At 36.7% G+C, this 26,725-nt stretch overlaps 1 protein-coding gene and 1 pseudogene across 1 annotated transcript in view; both read right to left on the bottom strand.

Annotated features, from left to right (window-relative positions):
- Nucleotides 1-26,725, bottom strand: part of FREM2 (FRAS1 related extracellular matrix 2) — a 208,756-nt gene that overhangs the window by 91,861 nt on the left and 90,170 nt on the right. Inside the window, exons 5-6 of the mRNA XM_024230898.3 lie at nucleotides 13,779-13,904; nucleotides 12,166-12,417 (exon numbers count right to left, since the gene is read on the bottom strand). Of these exons, the coding sequence (XP_024086666.3) occupies nucleotides 12,166-12,417; nucleotides 13,779-13,904 (378 nt within the window). The remainder of the gene's footprint in view (nucleotides 1-12,165; nucleotides 12,418-13,778; nucleotides 13,905-26,725) is intronic.
- LOC112128631 (U6 spliceosomal RNA) lies at nucleotides 17,497-17,654 on the bottom strand (annotated as a pseudogene).

Below are 26,725 nucleotides of genomic sequence, written 5' to 3'. Positions count from 1 at the left end.
CATAGAGAGACCCCATCTCTACAAAAAATTTAAAGAAAATAGCCAGGTGTGGTGGTGTGCACCTTAGTCCTAACTACTCTGGAGGCTGAGGCAGGAAGATTGCTTGAATCCAAGAGTTCAAGACTGCAGCTATCATCGCACCACTGCACTCCAGCTTGTGAAACATAGCAAAACTCTGCCTCAAAAAAAACAAAACAAAACAAAACAAAAACAGAAACAAACAAAAAACCCAGAAAAAATAGTATAAAAATTTTTCAAAAAACTAAAAATGGAACCACCATACTATCCAGCAATCCTAGCACTAGGTATTTATCCAAAGAAAAAGAAACCTATATATCAAAGGAATACCTGCACTTGTGTGTTCATTGCAGCACTATTTATAATAGCAAATATATGGAATCATCGTAAGTGTCCATTGACAGATGAATAAAGAAACTATCGTGTATACTTATGAATTCATAAGCAATCAAGTGCATTATATTCACAGAACTGAAATATGGACATGGCATGAGAGAATAACCATAGTCATTTTGTAGGGGAATGGGGTGGGGGGGGTTAGGGCGGTACTTTTTACAGACGTTAAAATGCCTAGCATCAGAATTGCCGTCCTCTGCTTTGGGGAACTTCCCCATTATCTGAGTCATGGTGGAATATAAAGAATATCTCATGACAACAACCAAAAAGTTCAGATAATTACTTTCCCCTACCATCTGAGTTAAGATGAAGACACAATACCCAGCCCCAGTTCTTTATCAGAACATTAAATGTAAAGCAAGTGACATTAATAATAATGGCAGAGAGAAATTGCTCTGGAAGTAGCCACAGCAACATCCACTTTCTAGGGTCACCAGTTCCAGAGGATCTCATAGGGTATCCTATATCCAGCTCCAACAGTGATGGCTCAAGTTCTGGTAGCCAGGGTACAACAGTTGCTGTACACAGTTATGGATGAGATCCAGGTACCTGTTTTCCCTTGGATTCTGCCCATTATCTAAACCTGATTTGCCAGCCACCTTAATGATTCTATGAGCTTCCCAACATCTTTTCAATAAAGTCTCATTTCAACAAAAAGAAAGAAAGAAAGAAAGAAACTATCGTGTATACACACAAGGGAATACTATCTGGCCACCAAAAGGAATGAAATCATGTCATTTTTCAGCAACATGGATGGAACTGGAGGTTATTATGTTAAGTGAAATAAGCCAGGCATGGAAAGACAGATGCTGCATATTCTCCCTCGTAAGTGGGAGCTAAAGAAATTGATTCCCATTGAGATAGAGAATAGAATGATAGATACCAGAGACTGGGAAGGGTATGTGGATGGGAGTGGGGATAAAGAGAGATGTGTTTGTGAGCACAAATATGTAATTATACAGAACAAATTAGCTCCAATATTTGATTGCAGATTTGGGTGACTATAGTTAGCAATGATGTATTGTATATTTCAAAGTAGCTGAAAGAGAGGACTAGAGATATTACCAACACATAGAAATGATAAATATTCAAGGTGATGAATACCCCCCAAATATCCTGAACTGATCATTGCACATTCTGTGCATGTAACAAATACTCACATGTACCTCATAAATATGTACATTTTTATATTAGTAAAAAACGAAAGAATTTTTTTGAAGTTACAAGGGATTCATTTATCTTTAGTCAGGGAATAGTTGTTTGGTTGATTCCTCATCTAGTATACCCACTACCAGAAAAGAACATAGCAATCAGAAAAAAAAAAATATGTTGGAAAGCCATATAGGACACCTCATCCAGGGTTACAATAGGCTTGAACATTTTCCTTACGCCAACTGCAAATTTTTAGTGACCGAAATATTGGCTACCCTCAGAAACATCTCCTTCTTGACCAATGTTGACCTATATGTTTTTGGACCATTTTTTTCTGGATTCCATGCCAATTTCCTCCCTTCAGTGAGATCATTAGGTAACACTTATATTTTAACCCTTTTGAGGAGATTCAGGATTCATTACAGCCTAGTGGTAATGTACATGTTATCTGAGGTAAGCAGACCTAAATTTAGGACATATATTCAACACTTAACATTTGTGTGGTCTTAAGTAATTTTCTCCAGGTCTCAATTTTTCCATCTATCAAATGGAGAAAATACTTATACCTATATCATAAAGTTGCTTTGAGGTTTAACTGGATTATTCATGTAAAGTCCTCAGTACATAGTAAAGGGGTCAAAAGTGGCAGCTGTTAGTATTGTATGTGTGTTATTGCATATGAATGAAATTTGACTTTCTCCCCATTGAACTGGGCATTCTTCTCTCCATGCTGAACTGATAAAACTGCACAGACAGTACTGTATAGCTAGTAATGTTTTTGTCACGTATAAACAATATGCATGACAGACGAAACATCAAGATATCAATTTATTTAAAAAAAAACGAAGAATACACAGGTAAAACTAGTATCCCCATTTTAAACCCATGGAAACTGAAGCTTAGACATTAATAAAATTTGACCAAAAAGCTAGTAAGATAAGAAGTATACCAACAAAGATGGTCAAAAAGCAAATTCCTCTAAAACAAAGTTAATCTTTCCTATTATTTCAAAAATTGGTGAAATATTTGCACGTGGTAAAGAAAAATACACGAAATAAGCTGGTTAAAATCTTTTAGTAAGCAACAGGAATAAACAATGACATAGCTTGTCACATGCTGAATAGTGCAGATTTAGGCATGTTTTATAAAACTCAGACACTGAGATGTGTTTGGTTCTTAGATTCTTTTTAGCACCTTCTTTGCTGGGATGGTCATACCCTTAATACTGACTATTCTATTCATCATTTCTCATCTTCTGCTTAGCATTCATGAAATCTATTCCTTTCTTTTAAATGAGAATTGGTGTAAATCCATCCATATTATAAATCATACTAGGTCCACTTTTGCATGTCTCTTAAGTAATTTTATCTTTTCCTAAGATTTTTATCATTATCCATAGAGAGAACTTGTCACAACGCCTCTAGCACAGAACTGTTTAGTGCAGAATTCCTAATCAAGCCTATATCTTCAGTTGCCTATTTGATATCCTGCACTTTGAAGTCAAGCAGGCATTTCTTTCGTTCTAGCATGCCTTAAATAAATTCATTGTTTTTTATTCCTAAGCCCATTCTACCTTTATTCTCCCCATCTCAGTGAGCTGTACCACTCTTAACCCAACAGCTCTAACTAGAAACCAAAGCATCATCCTTCAGACTTTCCTGTCCAATCAATTACCATGACATGCCCATTCTTCCTCAGCACTATCTCTCAGATGCCTCCTGGTTTCTGCATCCTCATACAACCACCCTGTACTGGCCACTGTCACCGATCACCTGTGTTGCTCCAACAGCCACCTGAGCTCTTCAATCTTTTCTTTGCATTGCAGCCAGAGCAGAGTGATATTTCTAAAATATAAATCTAATTTTGTCATTTTACCTAAAACCTTTTAGGTGTCGCCTATTTCTATTGCAAGAATGAAACACAACTCCTTTATATGGCCACAGGGCCCTATAAGATTGACTCCTTGCCCACCTCTCCAAACTCTTGTTATTCACTCATTTGAGCTCTAGTTTTTTGCCGTATCCAAGCTTTCAGTCCCATGGAGGCATCCCATCCACTTAGCCAGTGCACTTGTGAATTTCTCAATCCAGAAACACACTTTCCTTCTCTCTTCACTAGGATACCTTGATATCATCCTCAAAGTTCAGCTAGAAAATAATATTTTTAAAGAAGTTTTTCCTGAACCTGGTTTGGGAAAGGTGTTCTTGTCTTAGTAGAGCACTTATCACATTTATTTTATGCTTGTCTGTTCACTTATCTGTGTACCCCCAAAGTCCGGAAGGTCCATGACTTAAGAGACCATGGTTCTTTTGTTTGCTGTTGTGTCCCCAGCACCTAGCCATGTGCAGGCACACAGGTGCTCAATTCACAGTTTTTGAATGAATGAGTGATATAAAATTCTCAAAAAATATTTATTGTAAAATAAATATTTATTAAACTGCAATTCAACATTATCTAGATTCCATCTCATGATTTACTCCAACTAGGAAATCTTTCAAGTGGCAGGTTTCTTCTTTCAAAGAAAAAATTTGTGCTGTACATTATTAAGTCAAAAACTTCACAGTGTGAATTTATTTCAAATGGAGGGTGCCACTGTATTTGCTTATACTTAATCATTTGATTTCAGGTAAATTTATTGTCTACTTTGTTTTATCTTATCCTTAAAAACCTTGCTATAGTGCCTCCCACATTACAGGACTGCAATGAAAATCAAATGATTAAAAAAAAACCCAAATCAAAGTGTTTTGCATAAATGCATGAATATTAGCTGCCTATAGTTGCAAATGTAGTAGTTTCCCCTTATCTGTGGAGGATACATTTCAAGATGCCCCAGTGGATGACTGAAGACACAGATAGTACCAAACCCTGTAAATACTAATAAATACATACATATAATAAGGTTTAATTTATAAATTTGGCATAGTAAGAGATTAACAACAATAATAAATAACATAGAATAATTATAACAACATATTAAAATAAAAGTTATGTAAATGTGGTCTCTGTCTCTCAAAATATCTTTTTGTTCTGTACTGCAGGTAACTAATACCATGAAAAGGGAAACTGCTGACAAGGAGGGGACAATTGTATACACTCCAGAGACATTTTGATTCATGGAAAAATTGAAGGGACTTTTTTAAAATATATTTTTTAAGACCGAGTCTTGCTCTGTTGCCCAGGCTGGAGTGCAGTGGTGTGATCTCAGCTCACTGCAACCTCTGCCTCCCAGGTTCAAGCAATTCTCCTGCCTCAGCCTCCTGAGTAGCTGGGATTACAGGCACGTGCCACCACACCCGGCTAAGTTTTTTGTATTTTTAGTAGAGATGCAGTTGCACCATGTTGGTCAGGCTGGTCTCAAACTCCTGACCTCAAGTGATCTGCCTGCCTCGGCCTCCCAAAGTGCTGGGATTACAGGCGTGAGCCACTGCATCTGGCCTGAAGGGACATTTTTGTTTTCATGGTTCTCTTTGTATTATTTGTGTTAAGTATATGGTAGATGTAGTGATTTCCAACGACAAACAATAAGGACTTCCCATTAAATGACAAAAAATAGGGTTTGCTACAGTATGATAAAAAGTAGATGAAGATATGAGGGAGGAAAGATACTACTGGCAAAGTGCACTCACTCTTTACTTGAAAATACTTTCTGGCGTTGAAAGTCAAGGAAGTGGAAAGATAGAAGCCAAATGAAATAAACATGTTGCTTTTGGCTTCTGTGCTTGATATGGCTTGGCTCTGTGTCCCCACCCAAATCTCACCTTGAATTGTAATAATCCCCATGTGACAAGGGCAGGACCAGGTGGACATCATTGAATCACGGGGGCAGCGCCCCTATACTGTTCTTGTGATAGTGAGTGAGTTCTCAGATCTGATGGTTTTATAAGGGGTTTCCCCTTCGCTTGTCTCTCACTCTCTCCTGCTGCCCTGGGAGAAGCTGCCATCTGCCATGATTGTAAGTTTCCTGAGGCCTTCCCAGGCATGTGGAACTGTGAGTCAATTAAACCTCTTTTCTTTATAAATTACCCATTTTCAGGTGTTTCTTCACAGCAGCGTGAGAACTGACTAATACAATGCTTTTTGTACTTTTGCTTTATTCTTCATACATGCACTTTTAGGGATAGTGGCCAAGGTAAGAAAGGGGTGAATAATCAAGATACATGAGAGACTTTTAAGCAGCAAATTCACACGTGGAAACTGAGTTCCTTGATGCTCTCACTTGAACAAATCCTGGCCTAGACTCTTTTCAACTGAGACACCAAAAAAGCATATCAACGAAGAGAGAGTTTTTCAGATGCTTTATATTAAAACATATATTTTTAAATGTGCTGTTGAAGAAGTACTGCATCTATTTTATTCATTGGTTCCAAATTAAATTTGTTGACTTTCCCCCTTCATTGAATCTCAGTCACTAGCAATCCTTGATGATCTATGAGAAGTAAGCTGTTTCAGTCATCACCCAATTTTTCCTGCTTTGTCAAGTGCTCTTGTCCTTTTCACATGGGAGTTTGGTTTATAATGGTAATTTTCTGTGCCCACTGACACCTTAATGATGAGATTTTGTCTATGTGAATAATGCATTGTGGGAAACAATACAACGGGAATAATTAAAATAAGACTTCAAATAATCTATTTTGGGCTTGACTTGGATATGTTTCAGTACAACAAAAGAAAAACGGGATTTGCATAATAATTAAATCACTTTGCCAAAAAGATCATGTCTAGAAATTAAAGCTTTTAAGAGCAATTTATCTCACAAAATATTAGATTGATGCAAAAGTAATTGTTATTTTTGCCATTACCTTCAATGGCCAAAACTGCAATTACTTTTGTACCAACCTAATAAAAAGTTTAGTTGCCCCATCTTTGACTCAGCCATGGTATTCCTGACATGAGAACTGATTGTACAAATGGCAATTTAGTATTAGAAGAGTAGTCCATAAGCACCACTGCAGAAAACACTTCTGGACATACGTTATTTTCACTCAATAAAAGCTTTTCTAGTGAATTATAACAGCAATATTTTGAAGGATATACTTGAAAACCTTCCTCTCACAAACTCTGCAAATATAATAGAAACTCTTTTAAATGGAGGTTTTACAATAAAGTAAGAAATACCCTCACAAGACAGAATTGAAAAAAAAAATAGAGTACTAGCTAAATGAGCTAATACTGTGGCTGTCCTGAGTGGGTTGCATTTGACTGCCCACACAGGGACAGGTGATATAAAGTGGAAATCTGAAACTGAAACCCCAAGAATAAAGTCTGGATACCAGAGGAGATGTGTGAGTTAGAATAAAAATCCATCCTCTTATAGAGCTTGTTGTTTCTGCCTAAATACTGGACGGGGAAAAAATGTCTCAATAGGCCTCTCTAACACACAGATTTGGGGTCCTAATTCACATTATTTGGTATTGGAACTCCTCAAATTAAAAAAGAAAACATTACATAGAAATTGACCCTAGCAAATATAAAAGCAAAACTACTCTCAGGGTTTAATCCCTGAACTAGGATTGTATAGGCTTTCCACATATAAAATCCCATCGAAAGTCAATTCATAAGACAAAATTATTATATGCAAGGAAGTAATATACCATGAACAAGAAGCAGTTGAAGCAAAAAACATAAGATCTGGACCTTAGATCTTCAATAATAAAACTGCAACAAAGATTATAAAATAAATATCTAAATTATTAAATACATAAAAAGAAACTATATGAAGAAAAAATAAAGCATGATAGAAAGTCAAAGATAAATATAAAAAAACTCCACACAGATCTTCTCAAAATGCAAATATAGTTATCAAAATAAATCTCAGTGGATGAGTTAAGTAGCAAATAGATATAGAGAGAATTAGCCAACTGGAAGGTAAGTCTGAGGGAAAAACAGAAATTAATACAATAGAAAATAAAAAGAATAGCAATTTCCAAAAATTTCTATTCTTTTGTTTTGAAAAGTCAGAACCAAACATAGCTTTTTTAAAAAAAAACTTGAATAAAATATACAAACTTCTGGAAAGATAAATTGAAAGAGAAAAGAAAAAGAGACAGAGAGAGAGAGAGAGAGGATAGAAGAACATTATTAGTAATAAAATGGAGACATAAATAGACATGTAATACAGACTTTTAAGAATTTTATGATAATATAATTAATTTACAGTATTATTTTGAAAATGTAGATAATATATACAACTTTCTTAGGAAAAAATACACTAATAAAACTTAAGAAGAAATAACCATTTAAGGAAGCCAAACAATAGGCCAAAATCTAGCTACATATATACAGGTAGATTTATAATTTTACCAAACCTACAAAATTAAATTATGTCAATCTTATTTGAAGTTTACAGATTAAAGAAGGAAGATAGCACCTCAACTCAATTAATGAGGCCATTATAAACTTGATTCTAAAAACAAACAGATTTAAAGCCCCATATACATGCAAAAATACTAAAATGAAATATTCTTAAATTTAATCCAGCAATTTATAAAATTACATCATGAACAAGTAAGTTTCTTCAAGCATATATGGGTAGCTTAACACTAGTAAATCTAAAAATGCAATTCATTACACTAACAGATTGAAGGAAAAGATTATGTAATACATTCAATAAATGCAGAAATTTTTACAATGTTTAATACTTATTCCTGATAAAATATCTTCTCAAACTAAATGTTTTCTTAACCTGATAAAATGTTACTAGAATATACATTATTCTAAACGGGGGACCATTATAAGATTTTCCTTTTCAATGAGAAAAAGACAAAAATGCCTGCTCTACTGCTTCTATCCAACATTATACTAAAGGGCACAATATGACAAAATAAATATGTAAAATGATGTTGAGAATTGTCAAAGAAAAGACAAATTATGATGAGTGAATGAAAAGAAATGATTGAGCTCTAAGTGCAGGTCCTAGGGACTGTAAGTCAATATTGTCAATTCTATAAAGTGTTGACATTTGATATCGTAGCCATTTCTTAAGTAACAGAAGATCTGAAAGTATTTTTCACTAAAGTGCTATAAATCATCATTTAGTCAGTAAGGTGGTCTCTGAAAGACTCAAGCAAAAGGATTCTGTGGGGATGCAGCAGTGGATAAGGTACAGTATTAATAGATAAACCACCCCAAACTTATTTCTTATTAAATTTCTTATTGAATGGAATACTAAACGGGATAACTGCAACTTTAATCTCAGGGTGAAGATTAAGCCTCAAGTTGAGCTTGTGCCATCTGCTATGTTAAGCAGTCCAAGGAATAATTCCTTCTGGTAGGTCATAATGATCTCACTGCAAGCTTCTGAAGACTTGAAAATATAGCACTCAGAGAGCTGTAAACTGGGTTTATTTTGCTAGTGCTATTTCACGTAACTGTAAAGAAAGAAAATAACCCTCTAAATGAGTGCCAGGATGTGAAAGATGTGGTTTATCCACAGTAGAGGCCCTAATGGGCTTATCTCAGCTCCTCTTTTCAGTACTGTCCTTTTCTTTCTTCTTTAGATATGATGTGCTTTCATTTTCTCTCTTAATTTTTTGGTTTGTCCTGTTCTTTCTCATCAGTCTGTCTTTGATTTGCTCTCATGAGACCCATCCTCCCTGTGTCACCTCCTTTGTTCCTCCTCTTTTCTTTCTTCTTTTCCTTATCCTGTGACTGGACTGACCATTGCATTTTTAAGAAAATAATTTCAACATTCGTTGAATAACATTAATAAATATTGCTCTTAATTAGGAAATAACTTTAATCTTTATAGATTTCTCAATCATTACACTACCAGAAGAGATTAAACCACACTTACTTATTTTTTCCTTTTTAGTGCATTACTGGCTTTTGATTGGGGAAAGTGGAAGGTGCCTATCTATCTTCCTGATGATGGTAAAGTGTGCTGTCAACACTTTTGGGTTTTGTGCTGAGAAAAGGTGTGGTAGGAGGTTAGGAAAGGTTAAATTGGTGGCAGTGGAAACCAAGGTGTGGGCAGGAAGAGATATGAGGCTGTGGGACCTGTGAGAAGTCTATTATAATCTGCATCTGAGATGAAAAGGATCTGTCTAAACTGTAGTAGTGATGTTAGAAGTGGAAGGTAAAAGACAGATGGGAGAAAACAGAGCAGTGTGCACAGGACTTTTGATTTATTGAATAGTGGTTGAGTGAATGAAGAAGGAGTGGCAATAATCACCAAGAGCATTCCTGACAAACTGCTGGTCTAATGTCTGCATGGTACTCAGTAGCCTCAAAATCAAAGTCCATGGCACCCAAATTTACCAGCCCTGTGTTCTGGGGTAAATAATTTTCTGGGCTTTCGCTACCCCACTTATAATGCCGCTTGCCCTGTCTACATCAGTGAATTGTGAAGCTCTGATAAGACACTGACAACAGTAAAATGTTCTATGAATATTATATGATAGGACTGTACCAATGGCTCCTCAACCTCATTACCACTAGAGACACGTTTTAAAGGTGGAGTAATAACATGGAAAGGTCATGATTTGGGGGCCATGATACTGACTTTGCTGTATACTAGCTTCGTAAGTTCAAGTTAATCAGCTAGTCTCTCTAAGTCTCAGTCTTGTCATCTGTAAAACAGGGATAATGGCATCATCTTTCATTTTGCAGATTTAGAGATACATTTGTGAAAATGCCTGGCACTTAATAAATAAGTGTTTTTTTTCCTGTACTTTCATGTTTTTTTCTGCATGTGCATCCCATAGCAATCCATACAGGAAAGATTTTTTTGCCAAAAAAACAAACTGAACTAAAATAAACATGAATCACATTTTATATTTTTAAATCAAACCCACCTCTTTCTACCTGTAACAATTGATAGATTATCTAAAGAGCAGATAGGCATTTAGCATGGGCTATTAGATTTTTTTGAAATGATATTCAAAATATTGCTCTTCAAGATAGATTAAAGTTAAAATAAAATTTCTGTACTTTATTTAAATCAGAATAGAACTTCTTATTACACTGATAAATTAAGGCAGCAGTTAAAAATATTAGAGCAGCTTATACTTATAGAGTATTATATAAATTTAAGGTAGAATCAAGACTTTCAATACCCCTTGATAAAATAATTTCTAATTTTTTGTGTTTTCAAACACTATAAGTAAAAACACAGATGTTGTTATAGATTTTACAGAATTGTTAGGATGATAAAGCACAATGATACACAAAGGTAGCAGAAGCTGGGAAGGGAGGAAAGATGGGGGATATGTTAAAGATTAGTTAAAGGACACAAAATTACAGCTAGATAAGAGGAGCAAGCTCTGGTTTTCTATACCACTGTAGGGTGACTCTAGTTAACAATAATACATTACATAGCTTCAACTAGCTACAAGGATATTGATAATTCCCAACACAAAGAAATGATACATGTTTGACATGATGGACATGCTAATTATGCTGATCTGATCACTATATTTTATATGTGTCTAAACATCATTATGTACCCTATGAATATGCATAATTATTTGTCAATTTGAAAAACAAAATAAACCAAAAACAAATGGCAGAAACTAGAAGAAATTTTAACAACATACAGTAAAAGGTAAAATACCTATTATTCTCACAGCTAATATAAATCAGTAAGAAAATCAATTTTTATATAGACGATTCAAAGAAATACAAAGATCCAATAAACCTATGCAAAGGTCTTTTTAAAAGAATGTACAGAGGAGCCAGTACTGTGCCTGGCACAGAGTATAAGCTCACAAGACACATTATCACCTCCACCTCTGACATGCTTTGCCATTTAACTATCAAAGACCTTTCCTGGTAGATTATTTTCAGCTTCCTCAGTTTGGCTTTTGACTGTCTTCCAGCTTCTTTCCAAACTGAAAGACTCATCCCCCAGTTTCTTCCTCTTTCATCTACCAGGAGGAAAATTTCAAGGGGGAAAGAAAACCAGCCCAGGGTTAGGGAGTCCCATCTCTCAGTTTACTGCTCTCTGCTTTACTTACAAGAGTATTCACAATCTTTCCCTTTGCTCTCTGTATCCACACAAAAAAAATACAAACTGTTTGTTGAACTGGGGAAATTAAGATCCTTTTGCTCCCTTCTCTGTTTCTACTTCATGGCGACTTAGTTTCTCTGGGGAAGAATGATCAGGATATTCTCTCCCTCCTGTTTTGGGGCAGAGTGGTTTGTTGGACTTAATTTTCCCTATGTTTACTAGTTATTCATTTAACAGCCTTGTCCGACAGGTTTCTTTGAAAAAACAGTTTCAAACACTGAGATTAAAGTTACAAAATATAAGCTTTTAAAAGCAAAACAAAACAAAAAACCAAGAAGGAAATAAATTAGATTTCAATTCTTCACCATGAAATGTCAAAAGTTTAATCACCTGATGGTACAGGGCATGGTGAAAGAAACTGCGCAGGGGAAAAAAACACACATGGTTGTGACTTTTGCCCTTCAAAAACATTAAATCAAGGAAGGCAAACCGACAGATGCAGCCAACTTTGAAACCTAATCATATGAAAAAACCAAACATAAAATAAATGTGTATATTATCATTGTTTTAGATTCCCATTTTTTCTGTCTAGAAAGTTGTTCCTGATGTTGATCTTCCCGGGAAAAAGAATTTTCAAGTAAATTAGTACTCACCATCATCTTTGTCAGGAACGATTGTAACCTGAGCCCCTGGGAACTCTGATCCGATTCTTCCCCCCATGGGCATGCTCAGAAGGACATGGAAGGTTTCCTCCTCCTCGTACAAAGAGTCATCAATTATGACTATCCGACACAGTTTCTCCCGTTCATCTTTGTCAAAGCGGACAACACTGGTGTGGTCCTCAGGCCTGGATATGTAATCAGAGTAAGACAACACGGAAGTCGGCACAGTTCCCGTTGCTGTTCCTGGAAGCAGAGAGAATTCAAAACATTTTTATGTAGAACATAAGACAAAGATATGTCCAGACACAATTATTTTCATACACAGCATTTTAATGGTCAGTTAGTAGACATGAACACCCCTAGAACTGCAATAGCAACTACATACTGTTCTACTATCATGAGTCAACTTGAGAGTGACCTCAAACCTATACACCTATAAGGAATATTACATTTCAACTGTTCTCTCCTGACTTTCCTGTAGATGGACTTTAGATCAACACAATGTTACAAATTAATAGCCCCTACTGTTCTAAAGCTTACTATGCACAGGCAAAGTGCCAAGTGCTTCAAATACTTGTCTCCTTAATCCTCTCAACCACTCTACCCGGCTTTACACATTTGGTAACTGAGGTTTTCAGAAGTTGAACCACTTGGTCTGGGACCCAGAGTCCAAGGCTGGTCCTGAAGTCGGCTTTTTTTTTTTGAGATGGAGTTTCGCTCTGTTGCCCAGGCTGGAATGCAATGGCATGATCTTGGCTCGCTGCAACCTCCGCCTCCTGGGTTCAAGCAACTCTTCTGCCTCAGCCTCCTGAGTAGCCGGGATTACAGGTGCGTGCGTGCCACCATGCCCAGTTAATTTTTGTATTTTTAGTAGAGGCGGGGTTTCACCATGTTGATCAGACTGGTCGTGAACTCCTGATCTCGTGATCCGCCTGCCTCGGCCTCCCAAAGTGCTGGGATTACAGGCATGAGCCACCAGAGCCCGGCCTCTGAAGTCGGCTTTTAATCACTCTTCAGTACTGCCTTTCAAATCATATATCCATGAATGAAAATTTTAACAAAAGTCTACTCTGGTATCAGCATATATAACTGTTGGTTTTGCATTTTTAGAAAATCTACTTATTTCCTAGAAAAGTGTTAAGCATATTAGTGAATATTATGTATTAATTTTAATTTTTTATTATATAAAATCACCTTCCATAGGATATTTGCTCATGAGCAAAACAACCATTTTGATATTTCTTTGAAATGAGTTGCAAACTGGTTTTAAATTAGTTTCTTTTCCTTGGGCATGCATCACTTAGCCTCTTTTTTTTTTCTTTTTTTTTGTAGTAACCCATTTCTACTTGAGCAGGCTTGGGTGGGCTTTAGTTCCTTACAATCCAAAAAGCCTTGAATATTGCAGTAAGTGACCAAGTGAAATCGGAAAGAGGACTCGTCAAAGGTGAAATCCTGAAGAAAGACTTCTAAATAAATCCTTTTCTGTATCTATGGAAAATTAATAAAGTATAACCCTCATGGTAAAATGTTATGGCTCCAATATGTTAAAAAGGCTTATTTATATCTTTTGGGGGTTATCTTAGCTTTTCGGCGAATCGAGCTACCTTGTTGGGTATAACAGATCACCATTAACTCCTGGCTCACATCTCCGCTCCTCCTGATGGGAATGAACAGCTCACCAACATCTTCTTCAATGGAGTATTTGGACTGGGGAATAAATACAGTTGATTCTAAAGAGAAAACACAATTGCAGGCATTATTTTTGTCTGAGCTTCTTACCTCTGAAACAAGCATACAGAATTAAAATTTCTCTAATGATTGATTTTTCCCCCTTGAATATTCTTTAGAATAACATAGTAGGAAGAAAGGGAGGAAGGAGAGGGGAAAAGAAGTGGGTATAAAATTACCCTTTATTATATATAGGGTCTTCATTATAGGCTCTGGGCCAGTGAATTCTGAAATCTAAAAACAAAATCCAACATGGCTTTTATCTCTAGTAATTGCTTTCTTCTAAATTAATAAGCCATGCTGACACAGTTTTTATAAATCTAACTTTGTTCTCTTGGCACACATTAACACCTTCCAATGGAGTACAATTTGAAAGGTGGAAATGACCTCAAAAGTCCTCTGGTCCCATCTCCCACTTTGCAGAGGAGGAAACTCAGGCTCGTGCAGCTGAACTTATTTGCCAATGGCTGGCCAAGTCAGGATTAGAACTCAGATCTTGAAATGTCTGTTCTGTTGTTCTTTTCATCCAAAGTGAATTCTTTTTGGACAATTCATGATTAAAATTACAATAATACATTGTTCAACATTTTAAAAAATAGGTGTTCCCTTAGAATTGAAAAATCTATTTATCAGCTATAAGGAATATTTCCGTGGCTCCCTTTCACTCTTGGCTGAATAACATATACAACATTACCAATGATTCTTTTTTAACATAGTCAAAGGGCATGCTAAATAATAAAAATGGCATAATTAAATTGTTTAAAAAAATGCTGTTATCATGTAAAACAATAACAACCATTTAGTACAATGATTTGACATTGTAAACCCCAAACAGATACTCTGGGATTTGAGTGGGAGTCTGTTTCACAGAGAGTCTCACACCCACACAGAAAACACTTCATGATTATTTTTAAAACAGTTAACCTTATGACTTTTAAAAATTATAAAAGACTGCTGGAACAGCAGATACAGTCTTGGAGGTCCATGCTCCACCCTGCTTCACCCTGCGCTGTGCCCCAGGAGCTGACAAATGGGAACCACACCTAATGTTTCCCTTACATTCTGGCTCCTGGTTGGGTCGGCTAATGGGGAATACAGGAAGGAACTTGGAGAGCAAAAGCAGAGTGGGCCAGGCGTTTATTCCCTTGGTTTCCCTCAGGGTTTCCAGAGCTGGCTGCACACCCTCCGCAAAAGGTTAGAGTGCCTGTGGAAGGCCTAGGGCCTAGCTCACTACCTGGGCTCAGCTAGCCTCTCCTGTCCTGTGCCTAGAGGTGGTGATGGGGCTGCTCTCATTAGCCTCGAAGCACTTTACCATGCCTAGGTATTAACAGATCTTTGCCCTCTCCTTTCTAAAATAGTCATGTGATTCAATTCTTTTTAAATTACTCATTTTGAGTGTGCCATTTGTTTTCTCCCGGGGTTGTGACTGACTGACATACTAATTTTTAAAATGCCCCCATTTTAAGAAATCTGTGAATATAAGATTTTGTAACTAATTATTTATATATCAAATATTGATTGGGTGACATCGACTTGCCAGACACTGTGCAGGGGATACAGAAGTAACCAAATCCTTGGCTTCATGGGGTTTTATTATAGTCGAGGGGTGGGAAGGAGGAAGAAAATATGTATATAAGAAAATAAGTAGTATATTGGGGCAACAAATTACATGAATAAAATAAAATATGCTGAGGGTGACAGGGAAGGCTGTGGCTGGACATGGTGTGAGTAGAGGGGCCTAAGATACACAGGAAAGTCACAAAAAAAATGTCTCTGGTAGAATTAGAATCTCATTTGAGCTGAGATTGGAAGGTAGTAACAAAATGTCCCATATGAACAACTTAAGAGAATTCCAGGTAAATGGATGGACAAGTGAAAAAGGCCTTGGGGCAGGCTGTGCCAAGTGTGTACAAGGAACAGCCAGGAGGCCACTGTGCTTGAAGCAAATTGGACGAGGAGGAGAGCCTAAGATACGAAGCTAGAGAGGTGGTGAAGGGGTGGGTGGTGGGCAGGTCACATGAGCCCTTCAGGACTATTGGAAGACCTTTGGTTTTTACTCAGTAAAATACAGAAATAAACAAAGACCAGATGGGATGAGAACAAGCAAGTGCTGTTTATTCAGAGCTTGCTTTAGCAATGGAATCAGCCACTATCACCTGGGTTTTGATAAAGACTCAAAGACAGGCAGAGAAGCAGGAATGCCTAACAGTGGAAAAAAGGGAAGGCTTCAGGTATGCCCTCATTGGAGGCTGTTGGCATGGGGAAGCTCTAGTGGATTAACTAGAAGTGGGGTATCCTATGGTTAGAGGTGCATATATGGCTCTGTCTCATTGTTCCAAAATTCAAAGTGGAGACAAAAATTAGGAAAGCCATCATCAGATCCTGACCACTGGAGGCTGATTGCCAAAAAAGTTGTCTTTGGCTTTCTGGTTGCTATAGGCTGTGCTGCAGAGTTGTATTTTAATGTGTGGTCTGGTTACTGGATTTTTACATATTTATTCTCTCAACATGAAATCATGAGAAGGCTTTGGATATGGGGGGAAGGGTTCCAATAATCTGACATACTTTAAGAACATAAGTTATGGCTGCTATAAGATAAAGAGACACCAGGTCCAAGAGTTGAAGTAAAGAGCCTGGTCCGGAGATTTTGCAACCATGCAGGCAAGCGATCAGAAAAGCTTGGACCAGGCAGTGGCAGTGGAGGTGGAATGACAGGGCTGCATGCCGGAAAATAAAGGTAGAGCTATTTGAGTTTTCTGATGAACCAGGTGTGGTATGCGCAAGAAACAGAAGAATAAAGGATGACTCCAAGTTTTGCTGTCTTGACCAACTGGAAAGATGAAATTGCTAGGTATACAGGTGAGGAAGACTTCAGGAGAATCAGATTTAGGAGCGGAAATCCACAGTTCCATTTTAAACATATTAAAATTGAGGTTCCTTTTAAATATCCAAGCTGACATGTCAAATTAGCCATTTGGGTATAGAATCATGGATGTCAGTGGAGAGGTCCGAATGGAAATCTAAACTGAACATGTTGATGGTATGTAGAGCCACGAGTCAAAATAAAATCACACAGGGGAGGATTATAGATAAAGAAGAGAATGGATCTGGGGATTCACCATGGGGCACTTAGAAGTCAGGGAGATAAAGAAAACTGAGCAAATGAGGCTGAGAAAAAGTCCTAGGGATGAGGACAACCAGAGCAGTGTGGGCCCCGGAGGCCAGTTACAAAAAGCATATCAAGGAAAGGGGAGTGATCAGTTGTTTCAAAAGCTGCTAACATGTCACATGAGTGAAGAACTGAGAGGTGATCATCAGATTTAGCAAATGGATGTCACCAGAAGTTGGTTATTTTCACCAGAACTGTTCCAGTGAAGTAGAGGGTGAATAAAGCCTGAATAAGTAGGTTTAAGAGAGCATGTGAGGAGAGGAGCAGGTGACACCAGGCATAGGCATTTATTTCAAGAAGTTTTGCTTTAAATGGAAACAAGTGACACGGAGAGAAATGTCTTTGCTGGTTTTTACTTTTTATGTTTTTACTTGTGTATCAGCAATCTTGGTGGCTAGGGACATCCTCACCATCACTCAGACAGCAAAAATACGAAACGCTTCACAGATTTGCTTGTCATCCTTGCACAGGGGCCGTGCTAACTCCAATTTCAGTATACGACCTGCCCAAGTGAGTACTTGTTTTTTTTTAATATTCTTTTTTTAAAAATTTTATTTCAAGTTCTGGGATACAAGTGCAGAACGTGTAGGTTTGTTACATAGGTATACATGGGCGATGGTGGTTTGCTGCACCCATCAACCTGTCATCTAGGTTTTAAGCCCCGCATGCATTAGGTATTTGTCCTACTGCTCTCCCTCCCCTTTCCCTCCACCCCCCGACAGGCCCCAGTGTGTGTTGTTCCCCTCCCTGTGTCCATGTGTTCTCATCGTCTAACTCCCACTTATGAGTGAGAACATGTAGTGTCTGTTTTTCTGTTCCTGTGTTACTTTGCTGAGAATGCTGGTTTATTTTTAAGATGAGTATTAGTAAGAGCAAGAATTACACCTATTATTATGAAGTAAGGTTTTTACCAAATATAAAATTTCAATGTAGAAATTATCATAAGACTTGAGTACAAATAATACACCAAGTATCACTGAAAATTCAAGTCAAATATTCAATTAGTCTTAGTGAGTTTGTTTTCATTAACTTATGGAAATGTGCTCTGGTATCACCTAGATTTGGGCAGTCTTCAGGTCATGGACTCTGTGGCATTAGTATGAAATATTACAGAAAGTTTGATTTATTAGGGTTTTTGTTAACTTTTTTTTTAAGTTCAGGGGTACGAGTGCAGGTTTGCTACACAGATAAATGTGTGCCATGATGGCTTGCTGCACAGATTATTTCATCACCCAGGTGTTAAGCCTAGTACCCACTGGTTATTTTTCCTGATCCTCTCCCTCCGCCCACCCTCCACCTTCTGAAAGGCCCAGTGTATGTTGTTTCCCGCTATGTGTCCATCTATTCTCATCCTTTAGGGTTTGTTATGGGCTGAATGTTTGTGTTCGTCCAGTATTATATGTTGAAGCCCTAATCCCCAAGTGGTATTAGGAGATGCAGCCTTTGGGAGGTACTTTGGTGAGGTCATGAGGGTGGGGCCCTCAGGATGGGATTAGTGTCCTTATAAGAAGAAGAAGACAGAGGTATTTTTCGCTCCATGAGCATGCACCAAGGAAACGTCTTTTGAAGACTCAGAGAGAAGGTAGCCATTTCCAAGCCAGAAAGAGGCCCCTCACCGGGAACCAAATCTACTGGCACCTCGGTCTTGGATTCTCCAGCCTGCAGAACTGTGAGAAAGAAATGTCTGTTGTTTAAGCCACCCCAGTCTGTGGCATTTTGTTATAGCAGCCTGAGCTAAGACAGGGTTGATTATTCATAACATTCATTCTATACTTCTAATCTATATTGGCCAGGGTTTTCTTTTCAAATAAGTTATTCAGAAGTGGTCCATGTATGGGATTTTAATTTAATAATCTTTTTAAAGATTTAAAGCTCAAGCACCTGAGTTTTGATTCTTCCTAGGCCTTATGACCCATGCAGGTTTGATTAAACAAGCCAGGACTTCTTGCCAGTGCCAGCAAGTTTGAATCAGGAATAAAAAAGAAAACCGAGTGTCTGGGCTGTGCCCTTCGCTCTGGAATTCACTCCTGCAGTCAATCTGACAGAGAGTAAATAGGCCCAGTATCAAGTTTAGGTCTTCTGTTGACCTAACTTCTAACAGAAATATGTAGGCTGTGGGAAAAACTGGAAAAGGGTATCACAGAGACAAAGAAAGGCTTCCCTGATAGACTTTTCTGTTAACATTCCTTTTCAACTTCACATTATAAATACAATGGAAGTGTCTACGCAGACTGCTTCAAGTAAGCATAGAGCTTTAAGTGCAAAATTCCTTAAAGTGGCATTTGTAGACTACCCCTAAAAATTATTAGCTAGTAGGCATGGAGTTCTTATTATTTGCTAAGCTCTATTCTAAACACTTCACATGATTGGCTAGTTTTATCCTTGCAACAACCTTTGAGGTAAGAATTATTATGACTCACTTTACCTCTGAGGCACACGTATGTTAAGTGAGCAGCTGAAAGTTAGGTTGGTAGGTGGCAATACTGGGATCTCAACCCAGAAACTCCGTGTCAGAGCCTGACCAGGCTCGTAACCACTACACGTTACTGCCTAAGAGAAAACTGCTCAGGGTAGCCGGGAGTGGGAGCATCACTTACACCAGAGAAAAACAAAAGGCTAAATTGAGATGATAAAAGAGCAATACGAAGTACTGCTAAGGCAGAGAGATGGCCATTGCAGTAGAATCAGAAAAGATGAAGTTAGAAACAAATATTTTGAGAATTCTTTTTAAAATCCAGTATTTTCATAGAAATTATATATATGATTGTATAATACACAATTTAAAAAGTATGTATAATTTTATAATATATGTACAATATGCATATTAATAAATCTTCACAAGTATTATGAAAAAGTATATAATGTATATAGTATATCAGTATGTACACGGAATATAATATATGTATATCATAATATAAAAGTACACATGTCAAATCCCATTAACACACTGGATTGGAACTGTAACTGTCTTTGTGAATGTGTTCACTGAGAGCAAAGTAAGGGCTACATTATAGAAATAGTCAACTCTCATAGAAAAAAATGACTGCAGGGTCGTACTCTCAAATGTTAACAGTGGTTACTCTCAAGTGGACAGGTTGCAAATGACTTTTTGAAATTAAGTGAATAGACCTCTGGGTTTTTTTTTTTCTTTTTAGCAGTTTTAGATTTAGAGACAAATGAATGGAAAGTGCATATGGTTCCCACATATCCCTTCACTCCCTCTCATTTTCCACCATTATTAACATCTTGTATTTGTTTTTGACAATGAACATGTGTTACTTTTATACTTCCAGATTGATTTAATTACCCTTTATTTTGAAAGAAAGCGTAAAGTGAATGCATTCTTTATTAGTCCATGTGACTATATTGTAATGAGTACTGCAATTTGTAACTGCAGTTTTTATTTTTGGGTTTTGACTGTGCTACAACATAGGCAAAATTGATTTCTCTGTTCTCAGACATAAAGTAGTTGTAGCTTCATTTGAAAGAGAATGTACATTTTGTCCCTTCTCTCAATTATATTCCACAGAAGATAAAAAATAAACAGACTCTGCTAAATAATGATAGAACAAAATATCTTCTAAAAATCTGCTATAATAGAACAAGAAAGGAAAAGAAAATAGAGTACATGGATGAAGGCACTGGTGGTTCCTTGCCTTTAAGAAATTTGGCACATTCGAAAACAACTCAGAAGACATTCCAGATTCCAGTGCATTTTCAGGCCACTATGGTGCCCTCAGACTGGCCAACAAGTGGCATTGAATAGAGCAGAGTCTGTCATTGATCTATTTGAACTTGGACAGCTTTCTTACATTTCTATGGTTTGTTTGTTTTACTCTAAGACAGACATAGTAATATAGACTAATTTTTACAGGGGCTTGAAAAAGAAATAAATCAAAGTAATGTAAACATACCTAAACCACATGATAATAAGTGCTACGAGTTCACATCAAGATATCATGAGGTCCAAAAATTATCCTTTGGTACAATACAAATGTGTTAGTTAAAGTGAATCTTTGGGGCCGAGTGTGGTGGCTCACGCCTATAGTCCCAGCACTTTGGGAGGCTGAGGTGGGCAGATCACCTGAGGTCAGGAGTTCGAGACCAGCCTGGCCAACATGGTGAAACCCTGTTTCTACTAAAAATACAAAAATTAGCTGGATATGGTGGTGCGCACCTGTAATCCCAGCTATTTGGGAGGCTGAGGCAGGAGAATCGCTTGAACTGGGGAGGCAGAAGCTGCAGTGAGCCAAAATTGTGCCACTGCACTCCAGCCTGGGTGACAGAGTGAGATTCTGTCTCTAAATAAATAAGTAAATAAAATGAATCATTTGGTAATCTTTGTTTGAATTATTAGATGTTTCTATTTTGTAAATGGAGAAATTTTCAGAAAGTTTTTCTGACTCAAGTTTTATTTTGCACCTTTTTTTTCTTATCCAATACTCAGTGTCAGAAACTATGTGCTATACTTTTACCAAGTGTTTGAAATTTTTTGTTTGCCTTAAGATGACGACCCACGCTTCACATTGATAGTTTCTTTTTAAAAAATGGTTTGACTCTTACTAAAGCTGAAGCTCTCTCATGCCTGCTTTATCATTTCTCTGTCATCATCTGCAGTGTACTATCATTTCATTAATTCTGGACCTTGAATTCTAGCACATTCACCTCAAAATATCAGCTAGCCAGTGACCTCCTTATGTAAACACTGACAATGTGTAGAATTTCAAAAATAAGAATGAATATTTGGGTTTCATATTGTAGTCAGCCTATGTCATCTGAATTCTATCATGTGAAATGGGTTTGGCTCATTCAGAATACACATTTTTGTCTTTTCTTTGTACTCATTAATACTAGGTTTTTAACCTTTAATATTAAGTTCTACATTCCTTTAAAATAATGTGTTTATTCTCTATTAAATATTATATAGTATTAACCTGCCATGGGCCCACCAGAAATGATTACAGAGATCAAATATTTAATCTACTAGTTCCTGGCCGTATTTTGGTATCATGGAAATATCAGAATGACTCAGTTTCTATCAGAAGTTGGCAGACATTTCAAGTGTACAAACTAAATAATTACATAAACTATTACAGGCTTTCGATACCTGTGCTAAGTATCTGTATTCAAATACCTCTATATTTGGGGTTGTTTTCTCCCAATAAATGTACATAAAACTCCATTTACTCTGGCTAGAAATTATAAAGTCAAAAAAGAATGGGATCTTTATATAAAATAAGATGTTTTAGCTCTTGTATATTTTCCCTTAACAAAAATGGAAATGTTTAACATTAACTAATATCTATATGCTTTAAAGAGCAAGGAAAGATAGTGTAATTTCTGACAGCTTAGTAATTTAATACACGGAGGTTAAGAATCTCTGCCTTAAGATGATTAGAAGCCTTTCCTTCTCTCTCAAGACTGGATACTCCATAGATACTCCTATGGTCTCTAGTTGCTCTTTTATCAGAGCACACAGCATTCTATATTGTTAATTGTAACAATCTAGGAGAATGCAATCACCTAATTATATGATTAACTTCAAGGGTTAGTATGCCTTCTTCTCTACTACCTAGATCCTAGCAGCATTCCTGGCATAAAGTAGATGTTTAATAAGCATTTGTTGAATATACAGATACATTATGCAGGAGCTGAATTGGTCTTGATTATTTTCTTAGAATGCTTAGTTTTATTCACCTATATAATAAATTTGAGGCTTAATATATAATAGAAAGAGAAAAGAGAAGAGCATAAGAAGGGAAGAAATTACTTTGTTGTTTTCATATACAAGATAAGTAAAACAATGTCACAGTGATAAGTTCACTGATTAATTACGATTTGGGATATTACTTCTTTTCTAACCATGTGAAATGATAGAAGACCATAACTCAGGGGAAAGAAGAGCTTTAGAGGGAGAAACAATATATATGTTTGAATATATATTGTTTAGTTTTATTATATATTTTTTATATGTATATTTTTTTTAAAATACTGCCTCTGGCACTTATTAGCTGGGTGACTTGGGGAAAGTAAATTCCTTGACCCTCAGAGATCTTTGTAAATTGATACATAAATCACAGAGTTATAAACATAAGGTTTAAATGAGGTAAGTTTTCAAAGCTCTATTTCTCAGATTCCTCATCCAGAAAATGAGTTAAATGTTTCATGAACTTTAAACCCTTCCCAGTTGGAACTTTCTATGTGCATGTTAAAAGAAAGAAGAGGCTGTGTGTGGTGGCTGATGCCTGTAATCTCAACATTTTGGGAGGCCAAGGAGGACTACTTGAGGCCGGGAGTTCAAGACCAGCCTGGGCAACATAGTGAGACTCTTGTCTCTACAAAAAAAACAACCAACCAAAAAACAAACAAACAAAAACAAAACAAAGAAACACTTATCTGGGCATGGTGGTGTGTACCTCTAATACTAGGTGCTTGGAAGGCTGAGGGGGGAGCTTTGCTTGAGCCCAGGAGTTTGGGGATGCAGCAAGCTATGATAGCTCCGCTGTGCTCAAGCCTGGGCAACAGAGTGAGATACTGTCTCGAAAAAAAAAAGGGGGTGTAGGGGAGACTGTAGAATCAATCTCAATGAGTGACTGAACTCACTCTTTACATGAGGGTCAGCTCTATTGATCGCAGAGCCATGGTTCCCAACCAGAGAGCCACAGACACTTGGAGGCATGGGGGCAGGGGGTGAGGTATTACAGTACATCCATGAGGGCACTGAGTATCGGACCAGGTTAAAGAAATAAGTAAGCATATAACTGTATGTGATACTTTTTCAGTGATGTAGACACTGATGTATTAAACAAAATACATAGTCATTTAAAATCTTCACCTATATAACAACTATATAATTTTAAAAATATATGGATAGACGGCATTGTAAGACCATAACTATAAAATGTGAGAAGCCAATACATGTATATGTGTTTGTGTGTGTGTTAAAAAGTTCTGGGCTGGGTGCGGTGGCTCACCCCTGTAATCCCAGCACTTTGGAAGGCCGAGGCGGGCAGATCACCTGAGGTCAGGAGTTCCAGACCAGCCTGGCTAACGTGGCGAAACCCTGTCTCTACTAAAATTACAAAAATTAGCCGGGCGTGGTGGCAGGCACCCGTAATCCAGGCTACTCAGGAGGATGAGACAGGAGAACCGCTTGAACCCGGGAGGCGGAGGTTGCAGTGAGCCAAGATTGCGCCATTGCCCTCCAGCCTGGGCAGCGAGAGTGAAACTCTGTCTAAAAAAAAAAAAAAAAAAAAAAAGAAAAAAAAAAGAATTCTTTTTGTCATATAATTTTGGAACTAATGTTCCAAAACTTGCCAAATATAAAATTGAAAGCCTCCTGTAAGCATCAAGTAAAATGCCTAAAATGGTTCATATGTCTAAAAGGGACTGAATGAGAGAACGTATATAATGTGCTAAACACACTGTCTGTTGCATAGTAACTGCTCAATGAATTTCAGTCGTTACCATTATAAAGTATTGAGAAAAGCATAGACTTACATGTGTTTACATAAACTTGCTAATAAGCAAAACCACTTCCCAGCCTAAAATAAAGCCGAGTTGGTTATTCCTTCTTCTAAATTTCCCAATGCTTTTCATACCTTGTTTTATCACATCACATTCTGCTGTGATAAGTTAAAGGGCTCTCTTTCCCATCCCCTGTGGTCTTTGACAGCAGAGATTCTATGCTATTATCTTTGCATTCCCAATATATAGTGCTGTACTCAGCACAAATATGAGCTGGATAAATTTTTAATGTAAAATTTTAATTTTTAAATTTGTTTTAATTTTGAAAACAAAACATCATAACATGTCCTAGAATGAATATGCAGAGGGAGAGCTTGTAGGCATAATGGCTCCTAGGGCAGGTGAATTTATATGCAAAGAGCTGGAGAGAGAGTACAAAAGGAAACAAAGTTTTTAAATGGTGGGGAAAGTGATCCTTGGTGAGGAAAAAAAATTACTCAATTTCTTAAAATGAAATCTAACATTAGATTTATGATATTAGAAATAAGAATATTTGCATTCTGCTTTATGTTTTATAGAACTCTTTCATAGGAATGCTGTAACATGATAATTATTACTTTTTCTTATTTTGTGCATTAGGAAACTAAATCTTATTAAAAGCTATTTTATTTTAGGTCATACAACTAGAAATAGAGTTGGGAATCAATTTCAGGTCTTACAGTTTCAAGACCAATGGTCTTCAATAAGGCATGGAGCACACCAAGCATTATGGAAGACTTGTCAGTTACCCAAGGATTATCATGACTTGAAATAAACAGGGCTGAATTTTATCTATAAAATTCTGAAACAACTTAGATGATCAATACATGAAATGAAATTATGGCAAAGTTTCATTTGGTATAGCCTACACTAAGAAAAGATTATATAAGTGGGGGGCTGTGTATGTGTTTTGTTTTTAATATCTTACTACTTAGATATATCATGAGTGCAGAGTGTCACTCTGACCTTATAAATAGGAAGGTAGAAATGAATTCAAGTGTCTTATTTCTTCAGGTAATATGGCAATTGTACTAGTTGGGAAATAAAATATCAAAAAATGGCTTCCAGTTTTAACTAATGAATCAATTTATATGTATTAAAGCTGTCCTGAGCTTGCTTAAAAGAGAAAAGCTTTATTTTTCAAGCATATATGCAAAGTTCAGGACCAAAAGAAATTTTAATTATTTATCTCTGGATAATGCAGATAAAATTAAATGTAAGTAAATGCTAACTGTTCTTTAATGAAAATTACAAACATAATTGAACTTCATATTTAACCGAAGGCAGAGTTGTTAGTTAAACAAATGATGTCAGAGCTCCAGTTTTCTTACTCACTTTCTTTAATTATGCTTAGTCTTTTAACACAGGGATTTCCACACAGGTCTCCATTTCACGTACTCTGTAGATTGTATCTTTGCAAACCATTTAAGAGTTTTCTGATTGACAAAATAAAGTAGGCTGGAAGTTTAAAAGAAAGTCATGTCTGGCTTCTGACAGGATCTTAGCTTTAGATGTTGCTATAGGGTTTGTATAAATGCCAGCCCTCAAAAAGCTATTCAATCTTTTTTCTTCTTCTTTTTTTTTCTTTTTAAAATTTTTTGACTGGATCAAGACAAGCCAGGACTGTAGAAGTATGACAGGGGGAAGAAAAAGGTCAAATTACACACAAAAGCATTAAGGTTCACTTTTACCAGCATCAGCCAAGGTGTGCATTGACAAGAAAATGTAATCTGATAGAAATTAACAGCAATGATTCAAAACACTATGTTCACTACAAAATGGGGGTGGGTAGGGTGGGTATTATGCAACAAATGTGGAAACATATGGCCAAATAAAAATTTTTGGCTGGTAAATATATAAAGAAATCTTGAATAATTAAAAGTAATATGGGGAACACATTAATTCAAGAATGATCTCATTCTCAAACCGTTTGTTTCAAAGATATGTTAAGACATTTAAAGGACTCCAAAAGTGATGAATTAATTCAAGAAAAATGACATGAGCAATATTAAATGATAGAATTATAATAACAGGAAGAACATGTTGGTAATTCTATGGGTAGTTCATTTACTTGGAAAAATATAGCATCCCTGGCTGGGCACAGTGTCTCATACCTGTAATCCCAGTGCTTCAGGAGGCTGAGTTGGG

Source organism: Pongo abelii, chromosome 14, assembly GCF_028885655.2.
Source record: "Pongo abelii isolate AG06213 chromosome 14, NHGRI_mPonAbe1-v2.0_pri, whole genome shotgun sequence".
NCBI lineage: Eukaryota > Metazoa > Chordata > Mammalia > Primates > Hominidae > Pongo > Pongo abelii.
Note: the sequence above shows the minus strand (reverse complement) of the source record. Positions and strands in the feature narration are given on the sequence as shown.